The 16,393-nt window shown below is 35.5% G+C and overlaps 1 protein-coding gene across 4 annotated transcripts in view; it reads right to left on the bottom strand.

Annotated features, from left to right (window-relative positions):
* The window catches only part of Esyt2 (extended synaptotagmin-like protein 2), a 297,125-nt gene that overhangs the window by 107,038 nt on the left and 173,694 nt on the right, over window positions 1–16,393 (bottom strand). For all 4 annotated transcript variants that reach the window (XM_067136116.2, XM_068225186.1, XM_068225187.1 and 1 more), the window contains 2 exons: window positions 7,439–7,528; window positions 7,274–7,360 (listed from right to left, as the gene is read on the bottom strand). In XM_067136116.2, the coding sequence (XP_066992217.2) occupies window positions 7,274–7,360; window positions 7,439–7,528 (177 nt within the window). The remainder of the gene's footprint in view (window positions 1–7,273; window positions 7,361–7,438; window positions 7,529–16,393) is intronic.

Below are 16,393 nucleotides of genomic sequence, written 5' to 3'. Positions count from 1 at the left end.
CAAGTTGGAATTCAAGAGGACAAATTGGGGCAAATGTTCATTTATAAGAAGGGGAGTTAGGGACTGGAACAACTTACCAAGGGAGGTGTTCAATAGATTTCCAATTTCTTTGAAATCATTTAAGAAAAGGCTAGGAAAACAACAGATAGAGAATCTGCCAGCTGGGCGACTGTTCTAAATGCAGATCACGATTGACTGATTGATTGATTGATTGATTGATTGATTGAAAAGGAATCTCTAAGTTTGGCAAACTTCTCAATGGAATATCTAGAAGAATGCTCTCGGGAAACTAATTAAGAAAATGTAGGAGGGTTGCAAATCCTAATGGCCAAAACTTAAGTGATACAAAAAATGATTTAGAAAGTATCACCTTTATCAGGAATGAAATACAACATGTAGATAGGGAATGAGTTCACAAAGGTCAGCTACACAATACTAAGAAAGCATCAAAGACATCAAATAAAAAGGTTGGTTGAACACTTTAGAGGATACTGTGCCATATCACTGATAGCAGTGAACATCGTGGAACAAAAATGGATGTTATGCTGTGGGAACATTAGAAACAAGACGCAAATCTAACCATAAATGTTGAGAAGATTATATTTTCATCAGGTATAAGCCAAGAAATAACATCTAGAAGGCGGTGAAAAAGAATGAAAGGCAGAAGATTGTTACAAATTTATTATTAAAAGAAATTCATTCCAGAAGAAACCAACGCAAGCATATCACTACAATATATTAATGTAAAGGAGATTATGTTCATATAAGAAGGTTTTAATTGAAAAGAAAAGAGAGATAATGTGAAGAAAATTGAGCGAGACTAGGGAAATACTGCATACTCGCATTTCAATAAGCTGAAGAATTAGAACGACTGGTCAGAATCATTACATAAGCAGCTACGTCACAAGATACCAAGCAAGAGAAACATACAGCATCATAAGCTACTCGCAAGAAAATAAGGAATATTACAGCGATTAAGAAACAAACTATAGGAACTTAAATCAGATTATAATTAAAATCTCTATAGATATATTAGTAGTCTGCAAGACATAAGCACCATTTAATTGAAAGAAGCATTATTCTCAGTATACCTATAAATCATAGAAGGCTTTGAATACTAAGATGACGAAACTGACCATGTTAATCTATATTTCTGTTCTAACTGTGCAGGAAATGGCCAGCATCATGAACTAAGAAGACCGAGGCAAGGCTGTCTGGAGATGGGGACCTGATGCCAGCGAACCTATTCCCAGATGACAGAGAAGGAGCAGAGCCCTACCCAGATGTTTCCCAAAGACTAGCACGATGCAATCATACTGATGAGATGTCCTAAGCATTTGGACACACACCAGCGACAGAATACAGGGAAGAAAAGATAAGTTTATTGAAATAACATTACCGTACATAATTTAAATAACATGTTTTTGTAAAGTGCCACTTTTTATTTGTATGTAATATGTATGTGCAGTGCTGTCATGAATTTCTATTCAAGAGAAGTGATGTTACATGTGGTAAGGAAATTGATTTTACAACGTAGGAAGATGATAGGATCTAACCAGAATGACAAATCCTTTGGGTTAGGATGTATTTAATCAGTGATAACCAGGTTATGCATTTGTAATGCTGTCTATATTTAGTAGAGAGGTTAACTTACTTCAGTTGCGAATATGATACAATATTGTGGTTAGTGTTACGATTATATTAGGATGTTATACCACGAAATAGAGATAATGTGATGCCATATACAGGTGATGTTGAGCTCATAGGAAGACATATGAAGAATATGAGAGGAATCTGAAGAAAATTGAGAAGGAAATGGAATATATAGGTGGACGAATAATAATTATGAAGTCATATGCGTTAAGTTAAGGTAGATTATTGCGGTTATTGTAATGAAGGATGAGATATGATATGAGAAATATGAAGCAGATGATATATACATGAAGAATGGTCGAGTAATAATAAGAATAATGATAGTGATGATTTTTTAAAAATCAAGATGTAAGAGATGGATATATTTTATTTATGAAATTTAGTTGACGCGATTTAAGGTTAAGAGTAAATGTATTTGATTCCATAACGTATATTAATCCTTCAGTATTCCATGTATAATACTAAATACGATCCATGTAACTTGCATATGTCTGTTAGATACCTGTGGATCATCAAAAAAACAAATCAATATAAGGAAGTGAAGGTGAAATTAGCCCGTATTGTCCTGAATTCTTAACCACAAATGTGTTTATTCAAATAAATAGTTAGGTGCCTTGTTTGCTCATATTAAATGGTATCACTGAAGAGGTTCTCCGTAATTGGATGTTAATGACATTGGTTATTAGAGTCTTCTTAGACGACAGACCACAGAATTTCTAGAAAAAAAACATTAAATAGATATCAGGTGTTATTGATGACATGCTGACAGATCACATATGGTAAATATAATTGGCACTTAAATTAATTTTGGAAATTTATATTTTATTTTTGATGAATGACTTAAATAATGATCAGTAATGATAATTTTTTATTATTTGAGAGTGAAGTAATATTTCAATGACTTATCTTTGTATTTTCTTCCTTGTGTTCATGAATATTAAAAAATGATATAATTTGAAATACTCAATACAGAATTGAAAGAGAAAAGGAATGCTTCCCTTATACGAAAGGTTATTAAACATGATATGATTGTAATTATGAAATGTTGACAGATAGATGCAGGCAAAACAAAACTGAAAACTTATGGATAGACCTGCAATGTATAGTATAGAAATTTCAGGTGATGAAGTAAGGAATTATGTTGTGTTTAAGCAAAGAAAGAGTAAGGAACGTGATTTTAATTTAATAATTTATCTCAAATGATGAGCATCTCTGAATCAATTTTCTATATTCAACAGAAAGAATGTATATAGCAAGAAATTTTTTTATTTGATATCAAAGGCCTTTAAATATTCTATATACATATTAATTAGGTTAGTTAGGTGATGAGATAACTGGATTTTCTTTAAGATATTCAGTTTTCACATTATTTTCAAGATCTTTTTAATGTAATAAAAAGATGTTAGATGAATTTATTCATTCTTTTTAATAGTATCTTAGGTTCGATAAGTACTTATAAGTATCCATTTGTTAAGAATGATAGAAATTCATGATATGAAATATTCGCGAGATGTAGATGTCCAACGCACTGACATGATACAAATGTATCCATTTGTTTCATCCGCTGACTATTCTCTTCAGAACTTACAACCCCAAATCGATATTAAATTGAAGGTTGATGATAACATTGAGCTAGTCTGGATCTTTCTATGACTCGACCTGGACATGGGAACGGCACAATACTATCAAAATGTAAATGGACTTCGAAGCAAACTAACTGAACTTAGAATTTCTTCATGTTTAGCTACTATGACAATGATATTAACTGAAACAAACTTAAATGATGAAATTAGTGATGAGGAACTTTTGACTCAAAACATATTCAATTTTCAGATGTGATAGGTCTTCTTTAACGAGTATGAAGGCAACCCATGGCGGTGTAATGATATCTGTATGAGCAAGGGGTTTAAACCTACTCTGATAGCGTGCATTAGCACAGTTGAACAGTTGTTTGTGTCCCTGACTTTTAACACTACAAAATTAATCACTGGTGCTGTATATATTCCACCCAGGTCTCCTGTCCAAAAGTATTTTGAACATTGCATTGCTGTTGAAATCTATCAGCTGTCAAATCTCGACAACAATTTATTGCTCCTTGTTGGTGACTACAATTTAGCGCATCTTAATTTGATAGTAAATGAAGAAACAATTTCAGGCCTTGTGACAGTAGGTAACCACACGGTGAAGTCCAGTTTATTTATAGACATTTTCTTACCTCTGTTTAAATCGGTTTAGTGATATCCCAAATTTTCTGAATCACTTTCTTGATTTGGTTTTCAGTAACTCCAGTTTCATTTCTAGATTTTACTCCAATGGAAGTATTGTCCCCCTCAATAGACACCACCCAGCATTAGAGATTTCTTTATCTATAAATGAGCTATACAATTCTTTACCTGCTCATAGTTTTTATTTTGACTTGTTAAATGGTGACTATAATGGATTGTCACAGTTCAGCTGGAAGGTGATGTTTCAGAATGTATCAATTGATAAAGCAGTAGAAACCTTCTATTCTGTACTACATTATGGCATTGAATTTTACATCCCTATATGGAATTTTAAGACTCCCAAATTCCCAAAGTGGTATAATCATAAACTGAAGTCACTGATTATTGAAAAGAAGAAAGCACACATGGTACAAAATATCAGGTGTCAATAGTGATTATCAGCATTTCCTGAAATGAAGAAATGAATGCAAGTCTGAATCCAAATCGTGCTATACAAACTATGTCTCCAACTGTGAACAAAGTATTATTTCCGATCCACAGAAATTCTAGCAATATCTAAGTTCTAGAAGGTCATTTTATAACATTCCTTCAACAATACATCTTAATGAAGTTACAGCAGATACTGAAGAAAATATTGTTGATCTTATTGCTAAACACTTTTCATAGTTTATTGTTCTTATCAGAACAGTAATAGTATGTCATATGATTATCCTTTCTATGTCAATCTGTTAATTATAAACATTAGTAAGGCAGAAATTTACAACAAACTGATATCTCTGGAATTAAAGAAGACTGTAGGACCTGATGGTGTTTCAACTTACCTGCTCATTTATTTTATGTGAAGCACTCTTATCTGTTCAACTTATCATTAAACCAAGGCATTTTTTCTGGAAGAAAGAATTTGTTAGTCCAGTTTTCAAAAAAGGTGATAAAACTGACATAAAACAATACAGACCAGTTACAATTTCTTCTCATATTTCCAAAATTTTTGACTCAATAATTCTTGACAAGATCATGCCTCTCTTTAATAACATCATCATTGATGAGCAAGATGGATTCTTTTCAGGACGGTCAACCTAATCTCTTATTCTATCAGTTCCTCTTGGATGCAATAGAGAACAACTCTCAGGTGGACTGCATTTATACAGACTTCTCAAAAGCTTTTGACAATGTTGACCACGATATCTTGCTGCAACAACTAACAGGTTATGGATTTAATGGGCCTCTCCTCTCTTGGTTTGAATCGTATCTTAAAAATCGCCTGTAGATTGTTAAAATAAGGAATCATTTTTCTGTGCCTATTATTGTTACCAGTGGAATTTCCCAAGAGTCTCACCTTGCGCTCTTACTTTTTTTTTTACTCTCTACATAAATGACATTAAAAATATACTTAAGAATTCTGAATTGCTTTTGTTTGCTGATGGTGCAAAACATATAATGCAAATTAACCACTTGATTGTTTAAAACTTCAAAAATATTTTCATCACCTGGAAAAGTACTGTATTCGAAATGGGTTGAAACTTAATCATGACAAATGTAAAATAACTTTTTTTAAAAACAAGAAGAAAAAAATCATTTCAGTACAAATTTAGTAACAAAACCATTCTAACTCCTGTTTCACCTTGGTGTTTTATTCAGTCATAACCTATCATTTAATGAACATACTGAAAATATTTGTAAGAAATCATTACAAAGACTAGATTGCATTACTAGATATTCCAGAGAATTTTCAAACTTCAGCTATCTATCGATTGCTGTATGTATGTATGGTACGCCCTATACTAGAATACTGTAGGGCCAATGACGTAGATGTTAGGCCCCTTTAAACAACAAGCATCATCATCATCATCATCATCATCATCATCATCATCATCATCAGAATACTGTACACCTGTATGAAACCCTTCTCATCAGACCTCTATCCATAGATTAGATGCAGTACAACATACATTTCTTCGTTTATATTCATTTAGAGCAGGATTCTCATATGAAAATGTTGATTATCCAGCCCTACAATAGTATTTAAACCTGGATAGTCCGTCAGAACACCGTGAATTTCTGGATATACTTTTCATTTTTAAATTGCTTCACTCCCTGGTGAAAAAATTAACCTACAAGTACCGTACGGACGCACAAGGTTTAAGAATACATTGTCTACAAATTGGCATAGAACTAACTATTGCATTCAATGGGACAATTGAACGAATGTCAAGATTTCTAAACGAAGTGGATATTGATAATTTAACTGCTCATTGTCAAAATTTAGAAATCACTTACATAATCTCCAGAACTATTATTTTCCTGTGCTTATTTGTAATATAACCTATGTATATATCTGTACATCTTTTGCTACTTATACTCCACTGAACTTTCTTTTTAGTGTGTTTTGTTTTATTTTTCTCTATTATGTGTAAAATGGTATTACCGTTAATAAAGTATTATTATTAGAAAACACCCCTTTAGAGGTGTGTTTCCTTTTGTTTACATATGTGCCCCAACAGTGGCAAATTTGACCAAAACTCTATAGACGAAAAAGTTGTCTGCATTAATGTTTACATAAAAATGTAGTTTTTCAACTGTGACAATTCTGACAATTAAGGACAATATCATAATATTTTCAAAAAATTTGGAAATTTATCAAACATCTACCCTGGTAAATTATTCCAATCCCTAACTCCTCTTCCTATAAACTAATATTTGCCCAAATTTGTCCTCTTGAATTCCAACTTTATCTTCATATCTTCTTTCCTACTTTTAAAATTCGTCTACTAATGTCACTCCACAGTGTCCTTCCTTAGGAAGTGAGCACACTTTTACCAACTCAGCTAGGCAGCTACTAGACTGTTATGCAAGAAAAATATTTGTCAAAAGTCCTTGAAAAGTCCATCTGTTCCAAACTGTTAATTCTACTCAATCATCCTAGAATTCCCCACCCCCAAGTGACATCCTTTTAATTCAAAAATCAAAATCCAAGATAACAGGTAGCAAGTTTTCATCAATATCTGCCATTATCACGTCAAACTCCTTACATTTCCACCCAATTGAATATGTAAATTGGGTGGAAATGTAAGAGATACAGTATACACTAAGAAATGCAATTTCTTTTGCTATCACAAAAATAAAGTATTAAAGTCATTGTAAACAAAGTTACAAAATCGGATGACGATATATTCTATCATAACCACTTTGTTAGCAATTCTGTCATTACTGCTTGCGAGGTTAAATCCCTACAATTGCACAAGGTGATTTTATCCCTCCCGAGCAATAACACTCCATTTCTTGCCTAATTTTTCAAGAAACCTGGACCTGTCTTGCAAGAAACCTCAGCACAATACTCAAACTTCTGAAATACCTGTGGTAAAAACAATGAAGGTCACAGAACTCTTTGCACTTACAGGAAGATTTTTAGCAGAATCGATGTAGACTGTGAGGACAGCAGTGCTCATTGAAGTCAGCCTCAACATCTGCGTCTCTGCTAGAGCCTGAAACCAAAAACACCACGTTAAGAACCCTGTCAACAAAAACTTGTGAATCATTCCAGCACCAGTCTTAATACTTACAGCTTTTAGAGCTGACTTGTCCGACGTGAGAGTCAGCCACGTGAAACGGACATGCACCATGCCGTGTTTGGCTCCATCTAGAGTCAACCACTGGAAACAAAGAAAATTAATACTGTATGAAAGGAACAATGTTTAACGCATAGGTTAGCATGGTAGTTATGTCTCAGGATGTGAGGTAACTTAGACTGCGAGACATGTGAGCTGTGAATTCACCTTGTAAGGCAAAGCAAGCCATTTTTTCCTTGCATAATTTGCTATGCATTTCAGAACAAAACAGATTTTATCCTGCATATATATCATTCTAAACAGACAACAATTCAGGGCACGACATTACCTTCCCCTTAGTTTCCTATACAAACCAATACAATAATGATGATATAAACCTACACTTGAATGTTGTTTTGTGAAAACTAATAGGTTTATGTTAAATGAAATTACACTGAGAAAGATTTATATTAAGTTATTTACATGAAGAAAAAACAGAGACGTACTAATTTGCCCCCATCAGGGCCATTCTAAAAACACCAGAACACCCAGCAAACAGATGGTTTTCCCACATTCACGTCCCTAGATTTTAACACTTTTGATTTTTCTTGGCTGATCTTTGTCTGAGGATTCTGTATCGTAGCCTCTTGTGCTCTTTGTTCTGGTCAGGGAGAGTTAAAAAAAAAATGAAAAAAAATACAATTCTATGATTTTGAACATTATAATTGTATAAAATTGAACAACTGTTTACCAAATTATCTGAAAAAGTTGTTATGCCCAAGGAACTAACTTTAGTGCCGGTTGATGTGTTAAAATCTCCAGTTGTCTGGGGTGGTGTACGAACCCTCTGTCCTCGTACCACTCACTAACTTGTCCTCACTGCAGTACATCTTTCCTCACTACATCGATCCCCTTTTCTTCTTGTCTTCCCACAGAGAGATTTTCTTCCACGTCTCTTACATAATTCCCCCCTCTTTCTTGGAGTTGTGCATGCTCTCATTCTCTTCATGTCAGTCTAGATTCCTAGATCTCAATTCTCCTTTAGTCTTGTCCTTCCTGGTATAACGCTCCTCCTTCCCACGAAGATCTCTCCTTGCCTTCATCCCACCTCTCTACTCAAGACTTCATTCAACCTTGTTTCTTTCCAATCAACTCTGCAAAACTATTAAATTCATGTCAGTAGGGAAGCATGCACAGCAATATCAAAACTGTGAACGGCATGCCGACATCATATCTGATGTACCAAATTACTACAGAATTATTAAAAGTAACAATTCCAACGAAGAGAGAGGAATGAACATACACTACCTGATCAAAAGTATCAGGATACCCCTATGTAATGCGGAACTGAAACCCAGATGTCAAGAGAGTTGGACCCGCCAGCATAAAAGGAGGCGGTAAGTGTTGTGTTGTCAGTGGAGAAGCAGTAACAGCAGAATGGTTCAGTGACTTTGAACGTGGACTAGTCACTGGATGTCATCTGAGTTACAAATCCATCAGGGACATTTCAACCCTTCCAGAGCAGCCCAAGTCGACTGTTGGTGATGTGATTCCGGTGTGGAAATGTGAAGGAACAACCGCAACTAAATCAAGACCAGGAAGACCTCATTTAATGACTGATAGGAAGGGTAGTTGTAAAAAAAAAAAAAAAATCATAAGAAATCAATGAAAGGAATCACTCTTAAATTTCTAAGTGCTAACAGCAGTCCAGCCAGTACAATGACTGTGTCAGGAGTTAACAAGAAGGGAGTACAATGGTCAAGCTGCTGCTCATGAGCCAAACATTTCTGTAGTCAATGTTAAGTGACGCCAATGGACAGTGGATGACTGGAAACTAGTGATTTGGAGTGACGAATCACATTATACCCTGTGGCAATCTGCTGGAATGGTTTTGGTTTGGCGAATGCCTGGAGAACGATACCTCCAATCGTGCACTGCCAACAGTCAAGTATGGAGGAGGTAATGTTATGGTTTAATAATATTACTGGCTTTATGTCTCACTACTTACTATTTCTGACGGTTTTCGGAGATGCTGAGGTGCCGGAATTTCATCCCACAGGAGTTCTTTTACGTGCCAGTAAATCTATCTACACGAGGACGTATTTGAGCGCCTTCAAATATCACCCGGCGGAGTCAGGATCGAATCTGCCAAGTTGGGGTCAGAAGGCCAGCGTTCTACCATCCGAGCCACTCAGCCCGGCAGTGTTATGGTATAGGTGAGTGTTTTGTGGTTAGAGTGCGGTCCCCTTATTGCGCTTAAGAAACCTCTAAATGTGGAAGGATATGAACACAACTTATACCATTGTGTTCTGCGTAAAAGAGGACCAGTTCGGAGACAAAGATTGTTTGTATGAGCATGACAATGCACCCTGCCCCGAGCCTGGACATGAACTTAATGGAACACCTTTGGGATGAGTTAGAATGTTGGCTTCACTCCAGACCCCAGCATCCAACATCACTGCCTTCCCTGGTGTCAGCTGCCACTCCTCCAGAGATATTCAGACACCTCATTGAAAGTGATCCCAGCAGAGTTGAAGCCATCAAAGGCAAAGGGTGGATCCACCTTACATTAATGTCCAACAGTAGTGAACGTGATACGGGTAAAGCGTAAGTGCAAAATCATATAAGTGTCTGGGAACTTTTGATCAGGTAGTGTATCTGCTAACTCCTTGAGATGGGAGTGAAAGAAATGATGTCAGTAACCACGGCCTGGATTTTGATCACGCGTCATCTTGCTAACTTGTATGCGCTGATTACAGAAATGTATATTTATATAGTTACTTGCTGCTAATTTTGTTATTTCTGCTGCACATTACTTTGCAATTTTCAGCATTTCACTTCACTAATTTCTTATTTTTCTTTGTTCTGTGTTACTATGTAGTCAACTTCATGCATTTACGTTTAGTAATGAACTCATCTGCATATCATCGCAGCATTAATCTGTTGTAAACACCCCCCCCGCAACCCCCCCCCCCCACACACACACACACACACACACACACACACACATTAACCTTTTGAACTCCATTACCCTTAGCATATGCTTCCTGCTCCACTCCTAATTAATTTCTGTACTATGAACAGCTGTAGGATGTGAACAATGCAAAAGAATCTAACACAAAATATAAGTATGTTACATGAATATATTTACAATTAGGTACACAAAATACATTAATCCTTGTAGGTTTTCACTGTGTGGTACTTTTCAAAACAGTTTTCTGGGTGGAGACCGGGTTTTCTCAAACATGTTTGCAGTAGTAAACTGTTTCCTTTCTACCACCTTTCTTTCTCCTGTTTGAACAGACAGCACAGTCTTTATGTTGTTTTCCAGGCAGCTTGTTGATGATGTGCAGTTTACCATTCAAATGTTCTTCAACATCAGAAGTAGATGGTCTTCCTCGCTTTTGACCTTTGTTGCGTACTTCGCCAACCAACTTGCTGATCACCTGTTTTCGGAAGGTTTTGTATGACGGAATCTCCATGCGATTCATGGTGCAGTAGTCTTTATAGAGCAAAAAGCTGTTGACTATTGCCACTTCCAATAGCCAGAAGTACAATTTCCGCCACCATTTCAAGCTTTTCACTACAAAAGCGTAGTTTGATGTGTAGTGGTCCAAGCGATCAACGCCTCCCATATGTGACGTGTAGTCAAAAATTACGTTTGGTTTCTCTAATTGTTCTAATTGTTCAACACAGTTTCTCTTCTTTCTGACAATAACAGAGGTTGAATTGTTTCCAGATGTTGAAAGCATCAGTACCGTGCGCTTGTCATGCCATCCCAGAACCATTATTGTGTCTGTGTGTAAGCACTTGACTTCATGCTTCTTTAGGTGCAGATTTTTCTTCCAGATCCCATTTGACATGTGCTTGCGATTTGGTTGAATTGTTTCAGTGATATGGATCTTCTGCTTCAGTAATTCATCAGCCAGAATAACACCTCTATAGAGACAATCAGTGTAGACATGGTACCCAGACTGACCTGTTGCATTTGTAACATTAGCAACAAACTAAAGCACGATTCTTTCTGTGAAAGCCAAGTCCAGTCAAATCAAAGATTCTATAGTTGCAGAACCGTAGTAAGGGATAAGACTACACACATATCCATTTGTAGAATCGGATATTATGTAAACTGAGTCCCCATTTAGTAGGCTTCTGCGGATTGTACATCTTGAATAACACACGGCCTCTGAAAGACACTATTGATTCATCAGCTGCTAGATATTTATGTGGTGCATAAACTTACAAGAACTTTTGACTGATACAGTCCAAAACGTACTTGACTTTGCTAATTCAAGACCTAACTTGAGGATTCAAATGGATTGCTGAATCTGGAGCAGAAACATGCTGATCCCAGAATACCTGAAAAAATCTTTTGCGGCTAAAACAGTCTACAAAAAAACTGGACGATTCTAACCAACCTCTTGAAAAGAAATCCTGCACTCTGTCATTTTTCTGCATTGCCATATTCAGTAAAACTCCATGGAAAGCCTTCATTTCGTTTAAGGTAACATCAGTCCAACCCCACCAAGCCGAATGCCTTGTGAGTGGTGTCATTTTCTGAATTTTGACTTTAGCATATCTTATTACATGTGATAAATATCATTCTTGATCCATATTGATGATATTTGATTGGAATAATAAAATAAGTTAATTTATTAATTTCACCACCTAATCAATACAATAAATCTTGTCTTAGTTGATTTACTTTGACATATTAACTAAAATGGTACATGTTTTGCCTTGTATTTAGGCATCATCAGCCATTATCTTAACCTTAAAATAGAATCAGGCACCTGATTTACATATACATGAAATAAAACAAATTTTTAAAAAACCTTGGAGAGAGTTGAACTAAAATTAACATATCGTAAAAGGCTTGTAATGAAGTTGGTTTTAAAGATATTACAATGAGTGAGGAAATATACAATTGGTGAAAGTAGTAGTGATATTGACATTAGAAGGCTTCTATTATAATTAAAACGAACAAAGCAACAGTCTGTTATGAACAAGTGTTAGGATTGCTAAAAAATTATGTTGGCCGACCAGCGGTTACAACGAAAATGACGATAAAAATCGTATTTAATAAAAATAATGTAGAATAAAATAATGATAATAGATGGTCAAGTGACCAGCAATTATTTGTTTAAAAGAGATAAGAGTCGAAAAATCAATGGCATATGGTGATGTGGTTCACTTTGATCAAAAAATACGAAGTTGTAGTTGAAGGTTGAAGAACGATGTTTAAATTGGACCTTTATGGACCATCTCAATTTGATGCAATGCTACAATGTTGTTAAGAATGTGGGTTGATTGACATTCTAGTCGAAATGGAAGTAAGACAGTTGAATCTGTGAAAGCAAACCAGAAACGTGGTGTTAATTGAGTGAAAAAATCGTAATGAAATGTTTAAGTGGAAATTGTGTACACTTACCATTAGACGATGGTGAGGGTAATTTGTTACATTATTAACTGAACGTCATTGTCGACTGTCTGCTTCTTACTATGAGTGGTATAGCTGTAGGTTTGAGTTGGAGGTGGAACTTTTTGCGAAGGCGTGATTATGGGCTTCTTTGTAGCACTTGGAGGGGAGCTACTATTGGTAGGAGAGAAAGAGGGAAGTGTATTGCTGCGCGTATTGTAACGGTGAGATGCTATTGGAGGGAGCGATATTACAGTGGGTGTGGCTAAGGGTCTATTGGTTGCATTTGAATTAGAGGTACTGGAGGTGAGGGGAAGGGAGGGGAGTGTATAAATTGTAGAGGAGGTAGGAGGGCTTATTGATTTGAGGTTGAAAACTTTTACGAATATATTGGTGAGGGGAATTGATTCTTGTAATAGACATAAAATCTGTTCGTACAAGGGGCTTTTTTTTTTATCAATGATGTCGTTTCAGTTCTTATCTCTGTTGAAATGCTGGTCGAGGAAAATGAATAAATTTTCATACTCACTCATAAGTTTACTTTTATCGACTCTTGAGGATATGAAGGTCTTGTTCTATTGTAGTAAATTTATGTCCTGTGCCCCTCATGTGGTTGGCCATTAGTCTGTATATTCCCGATCCAGAGTAACTATTGTCTGTGATGCTAATAGAGTTATGATTAAAGAATAAATTACAATTAGTGTTTTTTGTTGTATAGGCTATTTTTACATCGTGCTTCATTAGTGAATTGGTTATTGGATAAATACCATGGTTAGTGAATGTGAATTTAGCGTATTTTGGTTTGACGGGTTTCAATGGGGTTAAATTTGTAGCTAATTTTAATTTGGTTTTGTTGAAGCCTCCGTGGCTCAGACGGCAGCGCGTCGGCCTTTCACCACTGGATACCGCGGTTCAAATCCCGGTCACTCCATGTGAGATTTGTGCTGGACAAAGCGGAGCCGGCACAAGTTTTTCTCCAGGTACTCCGGTTTTCCCTGTTATCTTTCATTCCAGCAACACTCTCCATTATCATTTCATAGCATTTATCACTCATTAATAAATCACCTTGGGAGTGGCGACCCCATTGTAATAACAGCCTATATATGTTTCATTCATTACATCCCTGACCCGGTCAATGACTGGAAAACAGGTTGTAGGTTTTCATTTTAATTTAATTTGGTTTTGTTGATGATTTTATCAATTATATCTGTATTAAATCTATTGAAATTAGCTATTTCTTTGATGAATTGTAATTCTTTCTTTAAATTACTGGAGGACATAGGGATTTTTAATGCCCTATATATTAGCTGTGATAAGTGGCTTTTTTATGTGAGTTGGGATGTAAAGAATCATTTTTTTATGGTTATTGGAGAAAAGGTGGGTTTTCTGTATGTTTGGAAGTGGAACTTGTTTGATAATCGTGTGATTTTGATGTCTAAGAAATTTAAAGAGCTATTGATTTCATCTTCTTTAGTGAATTTAATGTTATCCAAATTGTTGAGGAAAGATAATATGTTATCACTGTTATTGATTTGTTTATCTATCAGGTGCCTGATTCTATTTTAAGGTTAAGAGAATGGCTGGTGATGCCTACACACAAGGCAAAACATGTACTATTTTAGTTAACATGCCAAAGTAAATCAACTAAGACAAGACTTATTGTATTGATTAGGTGGTGAAATTAATAAATTAACTTATTTTATTATTCCAATTTAGCATATCTGTAGGTCTCGTCGGCAATTTGCTTGAATAACTCGTCACTAACAAATAAGTTGCAAAAATCCGTAAGGTGTTGAGGGATTGTTCCTACCTGATGCTTTGTATCCACAAATTGTTTCATTGAATGAGAATACAGGTAATTCAGAATCGCCAGCTTTCCACTCACGCCATGGGTATAGAGGAGCATCACCACCTCCGGTTTCATTATCACTATCACTTTGTTTACTTTCACTTATATTATTCACTAATAAATCATCCAAGTCAGTTGTTGGTTCATCATCGTCACTATCACTGTCGACTAGCTGTTCCAAAATATCCAGTTCCGTGAGTGAAGACGAAGCAGAAGCCATGTTTACATTCAAACAACATCTGTGAACTTACGTAAACATTTGAGAATAACAGAGCTTAAAAAGTTACCACAATTCCTGCGAACTATTGTAAATAGGAAAAAGTGTTCTCTCAGAGACCGTTAGATAGCTCTACAATACCAGAACACGGCAGAGTCGTCATGCGAGCACTGAAAGTACGAGATATTGTCATGTCGAGTGGAGCTTGACATCGGAGCGCAAGTCTAATATTTTAATGTCGAATGGCACTCGACACAGGAGTGCCATTTCAAACAAAACACTGCTACGAAGAAGACTTCAACATTTGAATGTCAACTAACTACCAACCCAACAAAGTTCACATACTTGACTTCAAACACTCAGCTAACGACTTCCACTACAAGTCTGATTAAACAACAACAACAACTCAACTCCCAAGACTGCCTCTTTATACATTGTCTGGCCAGGCTTCTAGAAGAATGACAACACGTTTTCTTGTAATTTTGAGAGTCTCCAATAGCCTATTTACAATTAAATGAATTTTCTACACAATTCCAGTGGCAAGATGCGTTGTTCTGGACTATTACAGCGTGCTGCACAACATTCTGCTGGATTTATACATCATATTTACAGGTAATAATAAATTATACACCTACTATTAATTATGCATTCTTACATTAAATAAACTCATATTAATATTGTACATACAGCAGATGTTTCATGACATAACCTCACAAATAATACAATCACGATTTATACCAAATAAAGTCCGTATATAACTACAGTATGTAAATAATACTAATAGTAATAGATGTAAACAACTTCACAGCCACACCTCAAGTTCATAATAATAATTATCGACCTCGATATTTCCATTACTTACCCATGGGTTAGAGAATTATTTCCAAGTTATACCAGTCCATTACACTTGCATCAAAACAAACTTGAATATTCCAAGAATGTCTGAATGTCTTACAAGTTTCATTGCATATTCCCCAGGCCGTACCGAAATAAAAGCGAACTTGACAAATTTAAACATCATATACAGGTTTTGAAATAGCCTACAATAAATTAGAAATATTATAAAAACAAGCATTTGAAAAATAATCTATAAATTGTGTTCCATCCTTGAGTGTTTCTCTATGAGTTCAGTTAAATTTACTGAAAACATAAATGGAAATTTTAACTTTGGTGAGATATACAGATTAATTTTTTAAGTACTTAAAACATTTTGAACCATAAAAATCAATTTCAATAAACCTACAGAAATGTTTACATAATCAAGCTGCAAGGAGAATTAAAAAATAAATCAAACCTCCAAATAGTTTTATGCTTACAGTGAAACGTACCATTATCTCCATCTTAAAATAAATGACAGAAACCTTTGTGTTGCACTGCACTGCGTTCGGCCCACCAGACCTTACTATTTCAAACTCTTCTTTCTGTAATATCTTCTTCTTCTGTTTGATTTTGGCCACTATGGACCACGGAGTAACAACTATTGTA

The sequence above is a fragment of the Anabrus simplex genome, chromosome 1, assembly GCF_040414725.1.
Source record: "Anabrus simplex isolate iqAnaSimp1 chromosome 1, ASM4041472v1, whole genome shotgun sequence".
NCBI lineage: Eukaryota > Metazoa > Arthropoda > Insecta > Orthoptera > Tettigoniidae > Anabrus > Anabrus simplex.
This window is presented reverse-complemented; position numbering and strand designations above follow the sequence as displayed.